The sequence below is a fragment of the Castor canadensis genome, chromosome 6 (genome assembly GCF_047511655.1).
Source record: "Castor canadensis chromosome 6, mCasCan1.hap1v2, whole genome shotgun sequence".
Classification (NCBI taxonomy): domain Eukaryota; kingdom Metazoa; phylum Chordata; class Mammalia; order Rodentia; family Castoridae; genus Castor; species Castor canadensis.
In genome coordinates, this window is record NC_133391.1 from 41,585,415 (window position 1) to 41,610,058 (window position 24,644).

Genomic DNA, 24,644 nt, shown 5'->3' on the forward strand with positions numbered 1-24,644 from the left:
ATAATCTTTTTGATGTGTAGTTGAATTCGGTTTGCCATTATTTTGTTGAGGATTTTTGCATCAGTGTTCATTAAGGAGATTGGCCTATAGTTCTCCTTTTTGGATTTGTCTTTGCCTGGTTTTGGGATAAGTGTAATACTGGCTTCATAAAATGTGTTAGGCAGTTTTCCTTCCCTTTCTATTTTGTGGAACAGTTGAAGGAGGGTTGGTATCAGTTCTTCTTTAAAGGTCTGATAGAATTCAGCAGAGAATCCATCAGATCCTGGACTTTTCTTTTTGGGGAGACTTTTTTTTTTTCAGAGCTGGCATGACTCCCAAGATTGGGGAGACTCTTGATTGCTGCTTCAACTTCATTTTGTGTTATAGATTAGGTGATTAATATCCTCTTGATTCAGTTTTGGATGATCATATGTATTTAGAAATCTGCCCATTTCTTTAAGATTTTCAAATTTATTTGAATATAGATTCTCGAAGTAGTCTCTCATGATTTCCTGGACTTCCGAGGTGTTTGTCGTTATCTTCCCTTTTGCATTCCTGATTCTACTAACTTGGGTTTCTTTCTCTCCTCATTTTAGTCAGGTTTGCCCGGGGTCTGTTGATCTTGTTTATTTTTTCTAAGAACCAACTTTTTGTTTCATTAATTCTTTGTATGGTTTTTTTGGTTTCTATTTCGTTGATTTCAGCTCTTATTTTTAGTATTTCTCTCCTTCTATTTGTTTTGGGATTTGGTTGTTCTTGTTTTTCTAGGAGTTTGAGATGTATCATTAGGTCATTGATTTGGGATCTTTCAGTTTTTTTGATATGTGCACTCATGGCTGTAAACTTTCCTCTCAGGACTGCCTTTGCTGTGTCCCATAGGTTCTGGTAGGTTGTGTTTTCATTTTCATTGACTTCCAGGAACTTTCTTTTATATCATCAATGACCCATTGTTCATTAAGTAATGAGTTATTCAGTTTCCATCTGTTTGCATGTTTTTTGTCTTTACTTTTGTTGTTGAGTTCTAGTTTTATTGCATTGTGATCATATAATACGCCCAGTATAATTTCTGTTTTCTTACATTTGCTGAGGCTTGCTTTGTGCCTTAGGATATGATCTATTTTGGAGAAGGTTCTATGGGCTGCTGAGAAGAATGTATATTGTATAGAAGTTGGATGAAATGTTCTGTGGACATCACCTACGTCCATTTGATCTATTGTATATTTTAGATCTAGGATTTCTTTCTTGATTTTTTGTTTGGATGACCTACCTATTGATGATAAAGGGGTGTTAAAGTCTCCCACAACCACTGTGTTGGAGTTAATATATGCTTTTAAGTCCTTCAGGGTATGTTTGATGAAATTGGGTGCATTGACATTGGGTGCATATAGGTTGATAATTGTTATTTCCTTTTGGTTTATTTCCCCTTCTATTAGTATGGAATGTCCTTCTTTATCTCATTTGATTAATGTAGGTTTGAAGTCTACTTTGTCAGAGATAAGTATTGCTACTCCTGCCTGTTTTCGGGGGCCATTGGCTTGGTAAATCTCCTTCCAGCCTGTGCTTATTTCTGTCGGTGAGATGGGTCTCCTGTAAGCAACAAATTGTTGGATCTTCCTTTTTAATCCATTTAGTCAAACGGTGCCTTTTGATGGGAGAATTAAGTCCGTTAACATTAAGTGTTAATAGTGATAGGTATGTGGTGATTCCTGTCATTTAGTTGTCTTAGTTGTTTGTGTATCTAAGATGAGGTTACTGTCTACTTTCTTGGTTTTTCTTTTCCTGTAGTTTGGTGCTGCCTGGCCTTTCATGGTTATGTTGGGTTTCACTTTGTGTGTGCAGAATCTCTTGAAGAATCTTTTGTAGTGGTGGCTTTGTGGTGACATATTGTTTTAGTTTCTGCTTATCATGGAAGAGTTTTATTGCTCCATCTATTTTGAATGATAGTTTTACTGTGTAGAGTAACCTGGGGTTGAAGTTTTTTCATTCAGTGCCCAGAAGATCTCACCCCATGCTCTTCTTGCTTTTAATGTTTCTGTTGAGAAGTTTGATGTGATTTTGATGGGCTTACCTTTGTATGTTATTTGTGTTTTCTGTCTTACAGTCTTCAATATTCTTTCCCTAGTTTCTGAACTTGTTGTTTTAATGATGGTACATTGTGGGGTAGTTCTATTTTGATCTGGTCTGTTTGGTGTTGTGGAGGCCTCTTGCATCTGTATGGGACTAACTTTATCTAGATTTGGGAAATTTTCTGTTATTATTTTGTTGAATATATTACGCATTCCCTTTGCTTGCACCTCTTCTCCTTCTTTGATGCCCATGATTCTCAACTTTGGTCTTTTGATGGAGTCGGTGAGTTCTTTCATTTTCTTTTCATAGGTCTTGAGTCATTTAATTAATAGTTCTTCTGTTTTCCTTTAATTACCATTTCATTTTCAAGTTCTGAGATTCTGTCTTCTGTTTGTTCTATTCTGCTGGATTGGCCTTCTGTTTTGTTTTGCAGTTCTGTTTCATTCTTTTTTCTGAGGTTTTCCATATCCTGGGTGGTTTCCTCTTTAATGTTGTCTGTTTTTGTCCTGAGTTCATTTATCACTTTATTAATTGTGTTCTGTGTTTCACTTTGGGGTTCATACAGTGCTTCTATTGTTTCCTTTATTTCTTCTTTTGCTTTTTCAAATTCTCTATTTTTGTTGTCTTGGAATTTCTTGAGTGTCTCCTGTACATTTTGGTTGACCCTATCCAGTATCATCTCTATAAAATTCTCATTGAATACCTGTAGTATGTCTTCTTTCAATTTATTCTTGTGGGCCTCATTGGATCCTTTGGCATAGTTTATCTTCATTTTGTTGGAGTCTGGATCTGAGTATCTGTTTTCTTCATTTCCCTCTGGTTCCTGTACTAATTTTTTGCTGTGGGGAAACTTGTTTCCCTGTTTTTTCTGTCTTCCCGTCCTTGCCCTTGGTGTTGTTATTGTCTCTATACTGTGTGCAATTAAGTATTTTCTGTCCGTAATAATAGCACTAGTGATATTTAGAATGGAAGGGTGAGAGGGGATAGAAAGCAAAGAAGTTAAAGGAAAAGGGAAAAACAATCAAGTAGAAAAAAAAAACAAAAAGCAAAACAAAGAAACAAACAAAATAAGTTTCAAAGATATAAACAGGGAGAGACAGTGTACTAATCAACAGTAAGCTGAAAAGGCATTAGAGAGACAGAGAGAGGATTGAAAATAAAAAATAAAAAGAATAAAGATAAGAATGAAAATAAAAAATGTGAATGAAAGAAAAAAATGTATCTATGTAAAAATATAAAGTAAAATATAAAATAAGAAATAAAAATATAAAAAATAGATAAAATAAAAAAAAAAACCAAAACCTCCATGTTCAAATGCAGTGAAGTTTCAGTCTTAATAATTTTGGTGTTCGTCCCTCAGTCTCCAATCCTGGAGATGGTGCCTCAGATGTTGTTCTGTAGTTGTCTCATCAAAGGGGTAACATAAGAAAAACAAAACAAAAACCAAAAAAACAAAATAAAATTAAAAAACCCACAACGTGTTCCAAGTTCAAATGCAATACCGTTTCAATAAGTTTTTCAGCATGCAGGTGTAGTTCGGTTGTTTTCTCATCAAAGGTAGGGAGACAGAAAAAAAAGATTCTGGAGACAGTTCTGAGAGTGGTATCTGCAGCTGTGGTTTGCCTGCCCGCTGCTGTCAGCCTGCTGTTGCTGGAGGCGTTATTTATGCAGATCTGTGGGGTGAGCTTAGCACTCACCTGGCCCAGTAGGCTTTGTTTACTCAGAGTTCTGTGCATGATGCCACTTGTACAGGCTTTTCCCTTTCCAAGCACTGGGGGAGGTGACACTGCACCCGCTTTCTCAGGCCTGCGTGTTTGTTTACAACTCATGTGGGAGGTGGGTCTTACCCCCTCTCCTATGGAGTTTTCCTCCCTCCACCTCCATCCTGGTTTCTGCCCCCTCCCTCCCCACCAGCCAGGCCTGGCTTGTTTATTTACAGTTCCAGGAGGGATTCCCCTCCCCTTCTCCTCGGTGCTCAGGGCGCCCCACCTTCTTTGCTACCTGTCTTTATTGTTCTTATTGCTTATTACTCAGTTTCTCTTTTTTCCCCAGTGGGAGTTGGTCTGTCCAGGGGGCTATGCTGATCTGTCCCAGGGTTGACTGTGGGCGTACCGCATACCACTTAGCTCACCTTGTCTACATCTTCCCAAGCTGTCTGGGTGCAGGCGACTGTCGGTGGCCCCAGGCCCCTCCTGGTTTCTCCATTCAACATGACGTGGAGATGCTCTGTGCAGGTTGGAGGTGTGGAGGGGTCAAAGTTTTGCCTCTTCTCGGTGGCCTTGCCTGCAAGGTGTGTCTCCAGCATCTCTCCAAGATTTCACTTTAGGAGACATGCTTTCTGCTTCCTCCCTCTAGCTGCCATCTTGGAAAATCTCAGTGGCTTGTTTTTAGATAGGGTCTTGAGGGTTTTCCCAGGACTTGGAGCAGAATTCTCCTACCTTTACCTCATGAATAGTTTGGATGACAGGCATGTATCACTAAGTCCAGCCCTAAGAAAGATTTATTTTAACTTATGGTTTCAGAGATTTCAGTCCATAATGCTTGGCTCCGTTGATTCTGGGACCATGGTAAGGTAGAGCATCATGGTGGCGGGAACACGTGGCCGAGGCTACATGCTCATGGTGGATAAGAAACAGAGAGTAAGCATATAGAAAGATCTGCCCTTTGAAAAAAGCCTGCAGTGACCTCATTCCTCCACCCTTCCACTGGCTCCACCGTCTCCCAGTCATCTATTTAGATTTTTTTTATCCATCACTGTATTAAACCAATGAAATCATAGCGTTCATGAACTAATCTTCTTTGGAAACGCCCTCAGAGAAATATCAAGAGGTGTACTTTACCAATCCCACCAGACAGCTTTCAATCCAATCAAGTGGACAATGCATAGAGACAATCACAGCATGTACAGGAAGAATGTTGGTAATGTCTTATAGTGTCCTTTGCAGATGAGGGTTGGATGCTGCAGCTTACAGAAGTGAACTCACTCTTTAAATCTCACCCAGTTCTCACTTTCTCAGGAAAGCTGTCCCTAACCCTCCCACAGTTGGTCAGGTCCTATTGGGACAGTCTCTCTTAGTACCGTGAATTTGTAGCTTTATCATGAGTGTTCGATTAATGATTATCTTATCAACTCTTAATAACCTTTATGTGGAGAGAGGCCATATTTATTTTGCTGTTGTATCTCTAGCTAGGAGCATAATGCCTGTCAGATAGTAGGTATCAAAAATATTTTTTCAGTCAATGTAGGAAAATCCTTCCATTCTTCACCCTTTGATTAAGATTGTTTTTCAGCAGTAGTTCTGTCTGAAATTATTATCTGAAATGAACTCTTTCATATTAATTACTAGTCATTGTCAGTGATGGTGGAACTCCCAGAGTGGCCAGTGTCCTGCCAGAATCTCATTCTCCAGGCTTTAACATAGACTGTGGAGTTAGTTTTTCTCCTCCAGGATAAAGTGAAATTCTCGGGCTGTTCTGTAATTTGGAATTCAAGTTTTCTTTTGCTTACATTTACATTAAATAAAAATGAAATATTTTAGGTTAGGTAAAATTATTAAGTCATTCCTGTGTGAACATCTTATTTAATCTTTCTTATTTATTCACTTTCCTTTGCTGAGGATCATACCCACGGTCTTATCCATGTGAGGCAAACGCTTTACCACTGAGCTATATCCCCAGCCTAAGTTTTCTTGTTAGTGTTTAGGCACCTTTAGGTTAAACAGGAAACTGCATTTAAAATAGTAATTTCTCCTTTAGGATGGGTACTAATAAATTTATTAAAAATTGTCAGAAAAAAAGAATTATGTAACCATGTCTTCCAACTCATATATATTTGGTTTCAAAAACTGTGAACACCAGTAACAACTCAGATATACCTGTATGACTACTGCTTTTTATTCAGATACTTAATACAACAAGGAAATTTTATTTCGTGCAGTAAATACAAAAAGACAGAGGGAAGCTTAGTTATTGTGGCTTTTAAATCTTCAGCGTCCTTAGATATTTTCTAAGGTAATTTTATAGGAATCTTTGAGATCAAAATTTTGGCACCAAGATAGGGAAAAAATGCTGGGCACTGGTGGCTTACATCAGCCCTTAAAGCTGTGATTTTAGTGATAAGTTTTTTCTTTTAAAAATTTTTTAAATTAGCATATTATGCTAATTATGATGATTTTATTTTTTAAATGAACAAAACATCAATATACACCAGCATTATAAATTAATTGATTTCTCTTTCATATGCAATTGCTTTTTTTGGCTCCTTAGTCTAAGAATAATACAATTAGATAGACTAATTTTTTAAATGGAGTTTTCATCTTCTTTTGTACATAGAGGGTGAAGGTGGTCTTTTTATGTACACCTCCTTAAGTAATCTAAAATATTTGAAAATGACATTAAGTAACAAAACACAAAGGATTATTTCTGTTGAGGGGATCTTTGTTTATATGGAGACTCATAAGGTATTGAGAAGGTTTAAAATTCCATGAGTAGTAGTTGTTCTTTTAAGTATCTTTCATTCCTCAGAGCTAGGTGTCAGGGCCGCTGAAGTAGTTCATAATTCACAGCTTTCTTTGAGAACACCTTGCTTTATTTCTTTATTTTTGAGACAGGGTCTCACTCTATAGTCCAGGCTGGCCTCCAACTTGTTGAGGAGCCTCCTGCCTGAGTTTCCTGAGTGCTGGGATTACAGGTGCCACTATGCTGTTCTGCCTTGATTCTTTATTGGTGGAATTAAATGCAGGGTCATTTGGTTTATTATGTTTTATTTTATTTATTATTATTTTTGGCAGTACTGAGGTTTGTGCTTGCTAGGTAGTCACTGTCCTCCTTGAGCCACACCCCTAGTCCCTTTTTCTTTTGTTATTTTTTGGGTAGAGTCTTGTGGTTTTGCCCAGGCTGACCTGAACCACAATTCTTCTTATGCATCCCACATAGTTTGGAATTGTAGGTGTGCACTACCATGCCCAGATTATTGGTTGAGATGAGGTCTTGATAACTTTTTGCTGGGGTTGGCCTCTTGATCTCTGCCTCCCAGTAGCTGGGATTACAGGTGTGCCTTACTGCACCTGGCCCATTTGGCTTATTTTATTTATTTTAAGTTACTGATTAATTTATTTTGCAACAAGGTCTTACTGTGTTGCCCAGGTTGGTCTCGAATTCCTGGGCTCAAATGATTTTCCTTCTTCAACTTCCTGGGTTGCTGGGACTATAGCATTTGGCTTATTTTAATGAAATAGCATCTATATCCTTTTCTACCAAATGTTCATGCTACATGATTAATGCTTCTATAGATAAAAATAAAAGTCCAAAGCTGGATATCTGACCCCATTATGTTGTATTAAATTAAAAAAAATTTAAATGACTGGTAGATTTGAAGATACACTGCTGTCTGTCACTTCCATTTATTTTTATTTTACTATTATTATTATTTGTGGTACTGGGGTTTGAACTCAGGGCCTTCACCTGACCCTTTCCACCAGCCCTTTCTTGTGATGGGTTCTTTCGAGATATGGTCTCATGAACTATTTGCCTGGGTGGCTTTGAACCACGATCTTCCTGATCTCTGTCTCCTGGGTAGCTAAGATTACAGGTGTGAACCACCGGCTGTCCCTTCAATTTCTTTGTGTCTCTTTTTTGAGGTCCTGGAGTTTGAATTTAGGGCCTCAGGCTTCTATAACTTGAGCCATGCTCCCATCTGTTTTGCTTTATTTATTTATTTATTTTCAGATAGGTTCTTGCAGTTTTTGCGGGGGTTGGTCTCAGACCTCCATCCTTCTACCTCTGCTTCCCACTTTATTGGGATTATAGGTTGTACCACCACACGTAGCCTTTTGTTGAGATGGTGTCTCACTAACTTTTTCTTTGTGATGGCATTGAAATATGATCCTCTAAATCTTTCTACTAAATAGCTGGGAGTGCAGGCATGAGCCACTATGCCTGGCTCTTTTCTTTTTAATTATGTTTTGAGGATTTGTTTCTATGTAGAGAAATGGAATTAAATTTTACATGTTGATCTTTTATTCATCAGTCTTTTCAAATGCTTAAGGATTTTGTCCTTAAATTTTGTCCACAATTTCTCCTTATTTTTCATCATATCATCTCTATGTAATGATTGTCTTCCTTTCTAGTTCTTATAGTTTTTATTTCCTTCTCTTATCTTGCCACACTGGTAGAAGAATGTTTAGCATGATGATGATCGCTGATAGCCTTGTTCTATTCCTGATTTTAAAATGGATACTTCTGCTGTGGCTCCACTGGTGGTAGGTCTGGGGTAGGTACTCTTAATTAGGTCAGCGAACTGAACTTGTAGTCCAGTTTGGACAGGGTTTTTTTTGTTGTTTTTTAAACCACAAATAGATGTTGAGAAATTTCCCACTTTTCTGTGTCTTTTGAGATAACTATAGGGTTTTCCTCTTTTATTTTTAATTTTTTGGCAGTACTGGGTTTTGAACTCATGGCCTTGGTGTGGGTTTTCCTCTTTTAATTTAACTTTACATCCCAGGTAGAGGTCTAACATGGTCATGATGCATTTTTTTTTAAACCATTGTATTTTTTCCTCATTTGAGTATGTTACTAAGTCACATTGACATGTATCTGACTCTCTCCTACTTTTCTTTTTTTACCCGTTTGATACAGTGTCTCAGTGTGTAGCTTAGGTAGGTCTCCAACTCACTGTGTAGCTGAGGCTGGTCTCAAACTTGAAATCCTCCTGCCTCAGCCTTCTCAGTGCTGGGATTACAGGCATATACCACCACATACAGCTTCTACTTTACTTTTCTGCCTTAGTATCAAAGTTATTCCAGCCTCATAAAATCTGGTGAGGCTGTTACCTTATGTTTACTTGAAGAGTTTGTATTAACTTGGAATTGTATGTGTGCTGCAGAATTTGCAAGAAAAATTGCCAGTTCCTGGTGATTTCTTTTTTGGGGAAGATTAACTCATCATATAATCTCTAGAGGCTGTATATTTGCTGTTTTTTTTTGTTTTTCTTTAGTCTCTTTTGGTAAATTTTATTTTTCTAGGAATTTGTCTATTTTGTCTAAGTTTTCAAATTAATTGGCATAAAGCCAGTGATTACATTCTTAAAAATGGGCCATGTTTGGTGGTACATGTATATAGTCCCAGCCTCAAAGAGTGACTGAAGCAGGAGGATCTCAAGATCTGGGTTAGCTTGGACTATATAGGGAGACCCTGACATAAAACAAAACAAACAAATGGTATGCTCATTATGAAAATTCAGTCATCACAGAAAAGTACGAAGAATAAAGTAGAAAGCACTCAGTTTCCCATTTCTTGTAGATAGTTACTATAACATTTTGTCTATCAGTATCCCATATGCTGACCTTTTCACACCTTTTCTTCTGTCATATATATGCCCGTTTACCAGAGATGGTGGAGAAAAGTAGGTGAGGATGTGTAGAGTTGGAGATTAAGAGGCTCTATTAAGAGATATTAAAAGGAAAATTCCTTAGCATTAAATTAAATTTAGTAGAGTTTACATGAGCTAAACAAAACAAGAATTGACACATTGGGTAGCCCCCAGAACCAGTGTTCCAACTAACAGTGTGATCCTTACAGCTTAACTCTTTTTTTTTGTGGTGCTGGAGTTTGAACTCAGGGGTTTGAACACATGCTAGGCAGGTGCTCTGTCACTTGAACCATTCCTCCAGCCCACAACTTAACTCGTTAACTGTTTGTTTGAGACAGGGTCTCCCTGTGGAGTCCAGGCTGGCCTCAAATTCATAACCCTCCTGCAGCCTCCCGAGTGCTGTCGTTACATGTGTGTACCACCACACCTACCTATAAACACTTTTTCTCTTTGATGGGACTGGGGTTTGAACTCAGAGCTTCATACTTGCAAAGCAGGTGCTCCACTGCTTGAGCCACACCTCCCGTCCTCAACAGCACTTTTAATGAAAGTATGCGTTGGTTGGAAATTCTTCATAAAATTTTCATGAGTACTAATAAGCTAACAGTTATTCTACACCAGACTTACATTAGAAGAACTAGCTGGCGGTTTATTTTGTGTACTAGTAGACTGCCTCTATTTTACTTATGTAGTGGGAATTCATGCAGTACCATATATTGGCAAGCATGTTTGTACACTATGTACTAATCTGCAATCAGTTCATCTTCTGTAGTGGATTACCTGTTATAGTCTGCTAGTGCCCTACTGAAGTCACTTTCATTGGAATTGTTTTAATAGCTGGATTTAACTTTTATAGAAAGGCATGTTACTAAAAATGCTATCTTGAAAAGTATGCAAATAATTTTGGCCAGCTTATTCTGGTTTACTGATGCTCTTTAATTCTTTATGATAGTTTCTTCCCCAGAGAGAATTATTTTTATAAGTAATTTTGTTTGGCTTCACCCTTATCATTACTATTTTTGGCATAATAGTTATGTGAATGTACTGTAAACACTGCCCTTTGTATGAATGCTTTTCTGTGATACTGTCATGGTCTCTGTATCTTCCCTTAGTATCATGTTTCTTTGTCTCTTTTCAATGGAGGGCTAGGGGTAGGGCAGAACAATTCCATAGCTTCCAATAAGCTCTGAGTCCATAGTGTCTTCAGTGTTGATATACTCTGCTGGGCTCGGCCCTTGTCACCTGCACAACGTGTGCTGCAGCTCAATGTCCCCCCCCAGAAAGTGAACTTCTTGCCTCCAGTCTGTGTTCATTTGCAAAATCCATTCCCAGTAACCTCATTGTCAAGAGATGGGCTGTTAACCCTTTCATAGCAGATTCTTACCACCTAACTCTTCTTTTGCCTCCTTTTCAGATACTATTATTTTAGTGAGCAGATGTGGAACTCGTGTACACCTCTTTTTACCTCTGTTACAGATGCTTGAAACTTTTGAGAATGAAGGGAAAAATAAAACCGAACCCGTTAGAGCCTGAGGATGTAGCCTGTTTGAGGACCACTTGCTTAAGCGTGCATGAAACCTTGGGTTCAATCTCCAGCACCATAAATGAATGAACGAAAGTAAATAAATAAAATGCTGCAGGAAAGAGCATTGTCTTTCTATCCCCTGTAGTTTCTGCCCTTGCTTGTTACTGCTGGGCATCCTGAAGCTAGTACCTATGGAAATGATTGCTATAGGACCTTTATGGAGATTGGTTTTGCTGTTAAGAATTTTTACAAAAGCAATTTCAAGATTATTTTTAGTGGACTGAATCTCATAGATCTTGACCTTGCTTAGAATGAGATTTTTACTATTGTGATTTATGGTTTGGGATAATGTCCTCTTTTGTTTCTAAACTTCTTCCATCAATTCTTTCCTCTCTCTTACTGCCTTTTCCCCCTAGTTTACTCTTGTATTAGCAGGACTCTCCAATGGTTAAATCGAGCTAATTTCTAGGAAGGATATACTAGCAAATTGAATCCTGTTGCTACTCTTGAGAAGACAATGCCTGTGTGGTCATCCTGACTGCCTGATGCTTTCTGTGATTTGTCACAAGATCAGTGTGTTCTTTCTTCTTACTCAGAAATCAGGAAAAAAGATATTCTCAACATACCTCTTGCCTTATGACGCATGAGAACTATGGATGAATGAGCTCAATGTAATAAATTTCCTAGAATCCTAGAAACTGGTTTGAACTGGTTTCCCAGTTCAAGCCTTTTGATAGACGTTAAAGGAAAGGCAACATGTGAAAGGTGATAGGTAGATGCTGTGCATGTGTGAAGAGAATGAAACCCCTAACACATCCTAAATCTAAAAATTTCTTATCAGTGTAGCTAGGAAAGTGGCAAGATGAAACAGGATTAATAAAACAAATTAACTATATTGATTTAGTAAACATTAAAACATTTTTTTGAGGGCCACCTGTGTGCCAGACATGGCGTTGTATGTTGAGGGGTTCAAACGTAAGTAGGAGTTAGTATCCTCACAGGTACATAGTTTGGTGGAGAAGTTAGAGATAAAAGTGATTATGTGATGTAAGTGCAGCAGGAGAGGCATGCTGAGAGCATACGGAGAGGAGTGAGAAGGCTCACCTCATTCAGCATGGGGGTGCAGAGCACACTGCCCCAGGAGGTGATGCCTGATCTGGGAAGGAAGGACTAGGGGATAAGTTAGGAGTGAAAGAAGGAGAGAATTCTCACATTCTTATTTATTCTTTTGCTGGCATAAAGATGAATTATGTCTAAACCTATCTTCCAGATTTTGCTGCTACCCTGGGATATCTTACATGCAGGGTTCTCAGAACACAAAGATAGATACTCTTATTTTTCCTGATTTTAGTAGCAGCGAGTAGTTTCTAGAACTCTAGTATAATTGCTTAGTAATTTTCTTGACTCTGACATCATTTTTTTAGAAGATAATAACTTTTCTCAATAACCTTAAAATACACAGTGAGAATGTTGCATAATTTAATGCATCCATTTGAGCTCTGGTATGGTTCTTGTATGTTCATGTGCCTCTTGTTGACATGTAGGTCAGTCTGAGAACTTTGATTTAGTATTTGAGAGCTGGCAGTGTGCCTTGCTGTGCAGAAAACAAATCCTGTCACCAACTGAAAAAAAGCACTGTTGTAACAATCGCAGAGAGATGAATTATCTTAGAGACACTTCCTCTATTTTAGCTTCTGGGGTTCAGGCTGGCCAAGATGGCCTTGAACTTGTGACCCTCCTACCTCAGCTTCTCCAGTGCTGGGATTCTAGGCCTGTGCAACCATGCCAGCTCACTCCCATTTTTATGTATGTATGTATGTATGTATGTATGTACGTATATATTTATTTATTTATTTATTGCGGTACTGAAGTTTGAATTCAGGGCCTATACCTTGAGCCACTCCACTAACCCTTTTTTTTGTGATGGGTTTTTGCGAGATAAGGTCTCACAAACTATTTGCCTGGGGCTGGCTTTGAACTGTGATCCTCCTGAGTAGCCAGGATTATGACATGAGCCACCAGCACCCTGCTCTTACTCTTTTTACATGTGTTATTTGGTACTAAAAAAATTACTGTTGATGGTTAATTATCTGAGAATGCTTTTCTTTGTGTCAGAGCAAATATTGAATAAACGTGGAATATATGATTAACAATTTTATTAGTATTGTTTTGTATTTTGGCCAGTCTGGATTTAAGATCAAATTACTTCTATTGGCTGGTGTAGAACAAATTGTTGCAGAAGAAGAGTAATTCACTTATTTTTGGTGGGGGGAGCACTACTGAGGTTTGAACCCAGGGCCTTTGCTTGCTAGGCAGGTGCTCTGCCACTTAAGCCATGCCTCCAAGATCTTTTTTGCTCTTAGGTTAATTTTCAGATAGGGTCTTGTATTTTGTCCAAGTTGGCCTGGTACTATGATCCTCATGTCTCTTGCATAGCTGGGATGACAAATGTGCACTACCATGCCCAGCTTGTTTTGAGATGGGGTCTTGCTAACTTTTTGCCTGAGCTGACCTCCAACTGTGATCCTCCCAAGTAGCAGGGATTACAGGCATAAGTCCCTGCACTTGGCTAAGTGAATTTTTTTTTTACAACTAGATAAAATGTTCCAAATATTTGAATTGCAGCTACTTTATAGTAGCTATTTACTTTCAGAAAAATTTTTCAAAATTTGATTTTAGTTGATCTTTGTCAGAAATTTATTGAACACTTTTGTCAAGTACTCTGTTATGCCCAGGATAAAAAGATGATACTCCTAGGTCCTAGAAAGTTAACTGAAGGCAAATACAAAGATAAATTGCAATCATTTGGTAAGTGGTATTTTAGGAATATGCACAGTGCTGTGGCAGCACAAAAGAAAGAATGAAATAAATTGCCTGGTGGCCCAGGCCTGTAATCCCAGCAGAGGCAGGAGGATTGTGAGTTCATAGCTAGCCTTGGGTCAACAAAAAAACTAAACAAAAAGTAAACACAAAATAGCCTGAGGAAGCTGGGAGCTTGACCAGGGTGACTTCAGTAAGTATTATAAACCCTTTTCATCTTGTATTGTTAAAATTCCCTTAATTTGTATGTTTACATGCTTCAGAAGGACTTATTATTAGCCAGGATATTTAAAAAAAAAAAAAAAAAGAGTTAAGGAGTCGGGCAGCCAGTAACGGTTACAGAGTAGCCTACTGGGGACAACTGAAGGAATGGTGATGGTGATGGTGTCGATGACAGGCATCATGAAATGAGGACATAAAGACAGAAAAGCAACATGAATAGGTATTTCCGTGTAGTAAAAAGAATTCCATGCTGAGGATTAGAAGGCTTGGGTTTTCGATTTGGCTTTGCCCCTTAACTTGCTTAGCGATCTGACTACTCATGTGGCTGAAATTAAGATGATCCTCTGAGGCAGAAACTTCTATGATCCTGTAGTCTAAATTTTACACTGATCTTAGAAAAAATGGAGTAACTCAGCCAGATGAGGACCCATGAGGTCAAGATTTGAAGAGATGATTTTTTTTTTAGTTTTGGTAGTACTGGGATTTGAACTCATGCCCTCTCGCTTGCAAAGCAGGTGCTCTACGACTTTGAGCCACACCTCCAGTCCATTTTGCTCTGGTTATTTTGGGAAAGCAGTCTCGAGAACTGTTTGTCCCGGCTGGCCTTGAACTACAATCCTCCCTATCTCAGCTTCCCAAGTAGCTAAGATTATAGGTGTGAACCAGTTGGCGCCTGGTGTAGAGATGAATCTTCAAGAGAGATTTGGCCTGAACTCGGGGCCTCCCACTTGCTGGGCAGGCGCTCTACCACTTGAGCCATGCCCTAATACTTTCTGCTTTTAATTTGTTTTTCAGGACCTTGATCCTCCTACCTGTGCCTCCAGAGTAGCAGGGAATAGAGGTGGCTCTGGTGAAAAGGAAAAGGCCAGGTTTGGGGTAGTAGAGACAGTAGTTTAGGAGTAGGAATGAGAAGTATGATGCTAAGAAGCAGACCTGGACCAAGTTCAATCTAGACAAACCCTTTCTCTATCATAGGTCTCAGCTTCCTCCAACTCTATTTTCAGAGGAGGAAAATGCACAGAGAAAGACAGAAATCAGGCTTTTCTAGCTGAAACAGAGTCTAAGTTGAAGTGTAAAAGAAAAAGTGAGTTGGCGTGAGCTGGTGAGGTTTGTTGACACCTGTGTTAAGGAATTCCCCTCACTTAAAGCAGGACAATTAGTTATTGCCAATAAAATCTGCCTTGTTGTTAGCGCTAAAATTCCAAGATTGCACCCCTCTCTCCCTCTTTGTAAATGGTGGCTCACTTACTGGGCATAACTAGTGTCTGGGGAAAGGAGCCAAGGGTAGAAGAAACCATTCTACACAATGGCAGTCCCAGCAGGTCTGCAAGGTCACTCCAGCAAGTTTATGATCAGGAAGACCGTGCTTCCTGATACAGATGAATTGTGTCAGTCAGTTTTCCATTACTACAATGAGGTTCCTGAGACTGGGCAACTTTATGAAGAAAACAGGTTTAGTTAGCTTATAGTTCTGGAGATTCAAGGGTATGGTGCTGGCATCAGCTTGCCAGCATCATGGCAGGAGCACATGTGGGAATCAGAGAACCTTTTGTAAGACCAGAAGCCAGAGAAAGATTGGGGTCCTACATTCTTTCCAGAGGCACACCCCCAGATGACTTCAAGACCTACTTCTTGTCTGTGCTTTTTTTTTTAATTATTATTATTATTTTGGCAATAGTGGGGTTCGAACTCAGGGCCTCACATTTGCGAGGCAGGCACTCTACCACTTGAGCCACTCTGCGAGCCCTAGGACCCACTTCTTAATGATCCTAGCACCTCCCACCTCCCACCGTGAAGACCAAGCCTCTAACGCGAGGACTTTTGGGGGACACACTCAAATCATATCCAAACCGTAGCAGGAACCCACACAGGCAATTTCAGAGGGGAAAACCCTTCCAACCTGGAGAATTCAGTCTCTGAACACAATAACTGGGCTATGTTTGATTTCATTGTCTGCACAGTCAGGATGAAGGCTGGCAAACTGAGGGCTGCATTCTCCCTTAGCTACATCTGGGTGCTGGGAGGGCTGGGTGGCAGGACCTTGTACTCACCCATTGTTCAGAGAAAACCTTGAAGGCCCCTAACAAGACAAGTGAAAGGAATTCTTAGTTAGTTCCTTGGGAGAAGACACTGTGGAGTAGAAGGCAAACAGGCAGAATGGAACGAGTCCAGAGGACTTGGTTTTTAATTGTATATCAAGATGAAAGAACATAGTGAAATATTCTGAGTTCCTCTTTCAAAGGCATTGGTGTGTTTTGTTCCCTGGAGCTACACGAAGACCAGAGTATTAGCCTTACTTTGTTTTTGGTGGGACTGGGTTTGAACTCAGGCCTTTTTGATTGCAAAGCAGGCGCTCTACCCTGAGCCACACCTCCTGTCCATTTTGCTCTGGTTATTTTGGAGATGGGGTCTTGGGAACTATTTGCCCAGGCTGGCCTCAAACCCAGATCCTTACCCCCTCATCCTCCCAAGTAGCTAGGATTACAGGCATGAGCCACTGGTGCATGGTTCCAGCCTTTCTTATAGGTAGAGAGAGTAATGATGAAACTGATAGTAGTTGTTTCTTCTGGGTTGGCAGTGTGGTGCAGTGGAGAGCCCTCATCTTGCATGTGTGAGGCCATGGGATGGATTCCCAGAACCATAAACAAATAAACAATTTACTCTGAGATAAAACCCTAAATTCTATTCTAAGGGAGAGAAAAAAAGGTCCCTCTAGGATCATGGCCAGCCTGAACAAAAAATTCACCCATGTCAACAAACAAGCCAGGTGTAATGATGTACACCTGCGGTTCCAACTACATGGGAGGCTGCAGGTAGGAGGATGTGAGGCTGCACCTGGGCAAAAAATGAGACCCTATCTAAACAAATAACTGAAGCAAAAGGGCTGGAGGTGTATAGTTCAAATGGTAGACTGCCTGCCTCAAAGCACAGGCCCCTGAGTTTGAACCCCAGTACTGTTAAAAACAAAGCAAACAAAAACCTAGTTTTTCTCCTTCCCTTTCCTATCTTATTCAGTAAGGAATAATGAAAGGGAAAGAAACAAAGGATGCCAGCATTTACTGAGGGCCTTTTGTACACTAGGCACTTTCTCATCACTATTTTTTTCTGTTAATCTGCACATTTTTACAGACAGAAAGTGGAGGGGCAGAGGACTGAAATAACTTAAAGTTTCCTTGTTACAGAAGGCAGGAATGAGATCCTACTGGCTAGCCAGCCTGGCTCTGTCCTCCTGTGGGCCATCAGCCATGGGCGGGACCACCTCAATAGGGTGGCTTTGTGCAGTGTCCTAGACCCTGGGCCTGCACAGGCTGCCCCTCCCCCAGAGTTTCCTGAAGGGCTAGAGTGGGGTTGTGGAGTCTGCATTTCTGACTAGGTGATTCTGATGCCATTGCTCCAATAGGACCAGGCTCAGCGTTAACACACTGTCACCAGGAAGTGCCCTAATGACAGAATGTTGAAGGCTGTCACATCCCAAGGTGCCCTTAGAATAGGGTTCTCCATGTTCTGAGAGCTTACCGAACCATGCTTTCCTTCCTGTTTATTTATTATGGGCACTGGGATTTGAACTCAGGACCTTGTGCTTACAAGACAGATGCTGTACCACTTGAGCCATGCCTCTAACCCTTTTGCTTTGGTTATTTTGGACTAGGGTCTCATGTTTTCCCTGGCTGATCTTTACACTTCATGCTTCACATCTCTTATCTAAGCAGTCAGGAGGCTGAGGCAGGAGGATCAAGAGTTCGAGGCCAACCTGGACTATACTGTGAGTTTCAGGCCAGCCTGGGCTACATGGTGAGATCTTGTCTCAACCTCTTCTCCCAGATGGTCCCCAATTGTAGTGGAAAGGGCACCAGATGTCACATTTTTGAATGGAAAACGACTGATATGCCTAACAGAGAAAACACACGTGTTAAGTAAGCTTCATTTTACTTTAAGTCATCATGCTATGGTACATAAGTCCAATATTAAAGAATCCACATTCTAGCCTGGTGATGGTGACTCACGCCTGTAATCTTAGCTACTCAGGAGGCAGATATCAGGAAGATAGCTGTTTGAGGCCAGCCCAGGCAAATAGTTTGAGTGAACCTATTTTGAAAATACCCAACACACACATACACACACATACACACAAAAGGGCTTGGCAGAGTGGCTCAAGTGGTACAGTGCCTGCCGAGTATACGTGAGGCCTTGAGTTCAAGCTCCAGTGCCCTAACGTTCATAACAGGCTACTACAGTATTGGCACTTTCTCTGAATTTGGTCACTTTAAAATGTTACACTGAGTTGTCTGTGTTTGTGATGACCATTTTCATGTATCCATAATGCTCTTTTCTCTTAAGAATATCTCTAAACTGCATGGCTTAGTTAGTTCTGGAATAGCATAAACAGAATCAAAATATTCTCTTGTTCCAAAAGCTGTAATGATAGTTCATTAGTTCTGCCTCAGAAGAACTTCTCTATTTATCAAAAATATATGAGGGACTGTGATCTAATGTTGTTTTTGCAGATAAATTTTTTTTTTTATCAGGAAACTACTTTTTAAGCCTTTCCAAATCAGGTTCACTGTTGGAGCAAAATGTGGACTTTAGGTTTTGGCATAAAATTTGAAATGTGGGATCATTTTGCAGTGACAGGAGCAGAATTTCACAATAGAAATTTTAGTATTTTGCAACTGAGATCGTTCCACTGAATTCAGGGAATCTTTTTAAATGTACTTGAGGTGTGTAAATATGCTTATTTTTTCTCTTCTCCTTCTTTTTATTTTATCTTTCTAGTTCCAGTGGTTGAACCCAGGGCCTGGGTGCTTGTGGAACAAGCACCTTCCTGCTTGAGCCCTCATTTTACCTTCTGTAAAAATATGCTGGGAAAGAAAAACATTGCTGTTTCTCTGCTTCTTTTTTCCTCTTCCAAGGTCATTGGCCACAATTTTTATAAAATAAAGCTAGCTTGATTGTAATCTAAAGAAGAGGGTAAATTGTTTTCTGTTTCATTGGAAAAAGTAGGCTATCAGAACACTGTTTTAGATCTGTAGTAGCTGGGTGTGAGCAGTACTTCCTTTTTCCACTGGGATAGGAAATGGCCATGGTATTTATTTATTTGTTAGCATTTATTTAGTCATATGTGTCAGTGAAACTATTAGTTTTAACCAACATATACTCCTCCCTACTTCAGTGAGTCAATGACAGTGTTCAAAACAGGAGGAATACTTGCTCCTAGAAATCAGTTTCCCTGTTGAATTTTTCTGATATTTTCCTTTGGGAATAAATTCACTGAACAATGCCTGGAGTTTTTGAATATCAAGGGTGAAAAAGGAAAATAGGTTTCAGAGAATCAGCTTTTTTTTTTCTTTCTTCTTTTAATTTTTTTTAAGACATGGTCTCATGTGGCTCAGACTGACTATGAACTTTTGTGATCTTCCTGCCTCCGCCACCTGAGTGCTGGTATTACAGGGATGCACCACTGTGCCTGGTAGAATCAGCATTTTGGTACATCTATTATTGAATCTTAACAGTTGCTGTTAAAAATCTTAAGATATATTGGCAGTTAAATGGTTTAAAAATCATATTTGTAAATTAAAATACCTGATAATTTTACTATAAGTTTTTTCTTGGTAAGAAAAAACAGTGCTGCCAGGTGCTGGTGACTCATAGCTACTTGGGAGGCTGAGATTAGGAGGATCACATTTCCAGGTCAGCCTGGGCAAATAGATTGAGAACCCTCCATCTACAAAATAACCACAGCAAAATGGACTAAAGTGTGGCTCCAGTGGTAGAGTGTCTGCCTACCAAGTATGAAGCCCTGTGTTCAAATCCCAGTACCATCAAAATTTATAAAAAAAAGAAAAAAAAAACCAAAATCATAGAAAAAGTGGTGCTTTCAAGAGTTTGAAAAGTACCAGAAATAAAAGTTCACTGCTTGCTAAAAGAATAACACTCAAAAGTATAAAGAAAGGGTGTAGATGTCTTTGCATTTAAATAAAAACAGGGACTGGGGTTGCAGCTCAATGGTACAGTGCTTTTGTAGGTTGTACAAGACACTGGGTTCAATATTCAACATTATGAAAAAACATACATGTAAACCCCCAAAACTCTCTTCAAAGCAACTTAAAAGTCATCATAAATGATCCTAAAAGAAAAATGACCAGGTTGGAAAAATATTTGTAACATGTTCAGGAAGTGAAAGATTATTTTCCTAATAGAAAGAATTCTTAACATACATTAAGAAAAAAGTCCCAGTAACAAGAGTCAAAGAACTAGAACAGTGTAGTCACAAAAGGAGGAATACACAGCACTAATTGATACAATAGAAATTGGGCTGAAAATACGTAAAATACCCATAGTTGTCAAGCATATGGGGAAATGGCCTCCCCTAGACATTGTTTGGTGGAAGTTTAAACCTGTACAGACTCTTTTGGAGATAATTTGTATGTCCTAAAATTGTAATTGTGCATACCTTTTGGTCCAGCAAATCATAGTCATCATAAATGATGGTGATAACAGTCATCATTTATGTATTTTCTTAGAAAAAATTGGAGAAATATGCAAATAACGCCTTTTGCAATAGTGAAAAATGAGCACCAACATACGTGGTTCTCAGTAGTATTATGAAGTAAATTATTTAATACCCATAATTAGAATTCTATGGGAGGTACCTTCCCTCTTCCTTAATTTTTTTTTTTCTGGTAGAATACTGATGACAAAATTCACCATCTTAGGCATTTTCAGGTGTACAGTTTAGTGGTTTTGAGTACATTGATGTTGTGAACCTGTCAACACCATCTGTCTGTACAACATGCATAACTGATGTTACACTCATTGAGTAGTAGTGCTCACTCCTCTCAGCCCTTTGCAATACCTGGTCTGCTTTCTCTCTGTACGTTTGTCTAGGTTAAGTGGGATCATGTCATTTTTGTCTGGTATTGTCAGCTCATTTTGCTTAGCTTAATAACCAAAAGGTTCATCCATTATAGCATATGTCAGGGTAGGCAAGCATTCTGTCACTTGAGCCATACCCGTAGCCTTTGGTCCTTTGGTTATTTTTGGTATAGGGTCTCATGTTTATGCCTGGGTTGGCATGGACTATAATCTTTATTTATTTTATTTATTTATGTTTGTTTATGGTTCCCGTGTACCTAAGTTGATAGGTGCAAACCACTATGCCTAGCTTTGTTGTTGCTAGAGATGGAGTCTTACGAGGTTTTGCCTGGTTTGGTGTCAAACCGTGATCCTCCCCATCTCTATTTCTGAGTAGCTAGGATTATAGGTTTAAGCCATTGTACTCAGCTTTTTTTTTTGGTCTTTTCTGTTTTGGTTTTGGGATCAAACCCAGGGTCTCACACATGCTAGGTAAGCGCTCTACCACTGAGCTACATCCCAGCCCTCTTTCTTTCCTTTTTAATGCTGATAAACATTGGCAGGCATTTTTCTTTTAATTTTTTTAATAAGTAATACATCCACATGGCTCAAAATTTAAGAGAGTTGCCAGAGTATCTCTAAGGGCTGATGAAAGTGTTCTAGAATTAGTGGTAATTGATGTACAGCTTATAGTATGTTGAAAGCCACTGAATTGTGTACTTTGAACAGGTGAACTTTGTGGTATGAGTATTATATCTGAAAAACTGTTATTAAAAAAATTCAAGGGTTGGAGTGTGGCTCAGTGGTAGAGTGTTTGCCTAGCATGCACGGGGCCCTGAGTTCCATCCCTAGCTCAGCCAAAAAAGAAAGAAATTCAAAAAGCATCAAAATATTATAATAAAGTCTTTTTACAACCTGCTCCTCAATTATTTGAGTACTTTTTTGTTTTCCTTTGCTTTGTTTTGTGTTTTGAAACAGTCTCAGTATATAGCCTAGGCTAGCTTCTGTAGCCTAGGCTGGCCTCAAACGCATGATCTTCCTGCCTCAGCTTCCTGAGTGCTGGGATTACAGGTGCATACCACCATACATATTTTTATTCTAGTATTTTTAAATGAACTTTACCACTAGCCATTTCCTGTATAACTTTCAAGGAATAGTTTTATTTTTAAAAGAATAAATAGTCTTTCCTCTATTTCTACAGAAGTAGTAGCAAATTGTAGTGTATCTCTGAAGTGTAGTTCTCTTTTTTAGGTGAAAATAAGATTATATGATATTACAAAAGATTATCTGCTTATTGTAGGAGATTTAGGCAGTATAAAAAAACATAAGAAAAATCAGAAGCCACACATACACAGAGATAGCCATTGGTAATTGTTTACATCTTTTCAGGCTTTGTGTGTGTGTACACTTTTAATATCATTATTGCCAACATCCTGTTCTTGCTGCTATATAATGTTCTTTTTTTATACTTACAAATAATATATATGACCATAGTTTTTATGAATAAATATAAGTATGTAATTTTTTGTCTTGTTTTTTAAGTTAGGGTCTCACTATTGTAGCTCTGGCTTGTCATGCCTGAGCCTCAGTGATCCTACTGCACAGCACCACACCTGGCAACAATGAGTATCTTTGTGTATTCATCTTTGTGCATTTGCTAAGTCATTTCCCTGAGACCGTATGTCACTGCTTTCAATTTGCCCAAAATTTTAAGCAGTATATGTTTTTAAACATAAACCACAAAGATTTCCTGATTATCAAGTCTGCGAAAAGGAGGTACAGGTATTTATAATGTGTTTTTAAATAGGAAGAAACAGAAATCCAGAAATATGACTTGCCTTAATTTCAGAGCTAGTTGGTGTGAGTGCTAGAATGTAAACTCATGTCTTTGGATTGTTGTAGGGTTCTTTCCACTATCACACACTGCCAAGGCCTCAAATATTAAGGAGTGAAGGTGTTTTTTTTGTGGTACTGGGTTTTGAACTTAGGGATTTGCCCTGCTAGGCAGGTGCTCTACCACTTGAGCCATGCTTCCATCCTTTTTTGCTCTGGTTATTTTGGAGATAGGATCTCATTTTTTTGCCCAGGTCAGCCTGGACCATGGTCTTCTTAAGATCAGTCTCTTGCATGGAAGAAATGATCTTTTATTGTTCCATTTGCATTCCTAAAAATAATATTCTTAATGTAACAGCCCTTTGGAATTCTTTGTGTAGTATGGTAGAATTTCCTTACTTTACTTGGACTAAAGGTGCACATACCTTCATTAGAGATACAGTGAATTGCCCTCTCCGACATTTAGGTAGTTGAACCAGATCAGCATCTTTGTTTAATTACTCGCTGGTACTGCAGTCTTCACCTGTATAGCACTGTTACATCTTTTTTAGGCCTCATGTTACATTCTCACCTCTTGGTAGTCCTAATGTCAATGGGCTATGAAGATCGCTTTAATTTCAATGTCAGCTCTATCATCTTGTGATCTTGGGCAAGTTACTTCATGTGCTCTGAGCCCAGTGTCCTTGTCCCTAAAATTGAAATTAATAGTACATGTGTTAAGTATCTAAAATATTCAAACTCACAGAATCAGAAGGTGTAATTGTGACTGCCAAGGGCTGGGAGGAAGGGAAGAGGGAGAATTCCTGATCAATGTGCATGAACTTTCAGTTAAGCAGTATAAATAAGCTGTTGTACCTGCAGTCAACAGTAACATGTTATGCACTGAAAGTATGTAGGAAGATAAGAGTTTGTGGTAAGTGATTTTTGTTGTTATTTTTGAGACAGAGTTTCAAAACTTGATTCTCCTGCCTTAGTCCTTTAATTGCAAGGATTATAGGCATGTATCACCACACTCAGATAGTGTTTTGCCACAATATAAAAAAAAGTAGATATTCATAGTGAAGATTAAATGAATTAATTGCACAATTCTTATAATTCTAAATTATAAATTTATATATAATTATATATAAATTATATATAAATCTTATATAATAAGCACTTGGCAAAATGTTTGCAATAATTATGTCGTTTTGTGTGGTGAATTTTTAAAAATGGATTTTGTTCATATCCCTGTAGATGTCTTGTGTCTTCCCCCTTCACACAAGGTACCTTCTGTTAAAATGAAAACACAAAAATTAAAAATGATACCTTACCTTCTGTTAATTTTTTGAACCATCTCTTAAATTTTATTATGGCTTATGCAAGGTGGGGGACTGCCATACTAATCTTGTTTCCTGTTGGGAATAAACACAAGTTAAATTCTGGTATTGTGCAGTGCATCTCAATCATTTCTTAAAAAAACGTTAAGCAGAAAAAGTTCTTCTCAGATGCTCTGTCTTTGCCACTGGAAGGGAGCACTAATGTGTGTTTTGTGTGTTGGTTCTAGCACATGCAGATGACAATCCAGGCTCTTCAGGATGAATTGCGAATCCAGAGGGACCTGAATCAGCTGTTTCAGCAAGATAGTAGCAGCAGGACCGGGGAACCTTGTGTGGCAGAGCTGACGGAAGAGAACTTCCAAAGGCTGCATGCTGAGCATGAGCGGCAGGCCAAAGAGCTATTCCTTCTACGGAAGACCCTGGAGGAAATGGAGTTGCGTATTGAGACTCAGAAGCAAACCCTGAATGCTCGGGATGAGTCAATTAAGAAGCTTCTGGAGATGTTGCAGAGCAAAGGGCTTTCTGCCAAGGCTACCGAGGAGGACCATGAGAGAACAAGACGGCTGGCAGAGGCTGAGATGCATGTCCACCACCTAGAAAGCCTTTTGGAGCAGAAGGAAAAAGAGAACAATATGTTGAGAGAGGTGAGTGACTGCTT

General features: G+C 39.0%; 1 protein-coding gene across 10 annotated transcripts in view; it reads left to right on the forward strand.

Annotated features, from left to right (window-relative positions):
* The window catches only part of Erc1 (ELKS/RAB6-interacting/CAST family member 1), a 442,275-nt gene that overhangs the window by 66,027 nt on the left and 351,604 nt on the right, over positions 1 to 24,644 (forward strand). For all 10 annotated transcript variants that reach the window (XM_074076350.1, XM_074076353.1, XM_074076356.1 and 7 more), the window contains exon 3: positions 24,214 to 24,630. In XM_074076350.1, the coding sequence (XP_073932451.1) occupies positions 24,214 to 24,630 (417 nt within the window). The remainder of the gene's footprint in view (positions 1 to 24,213; positions 24,631 to 24,644) is intronic.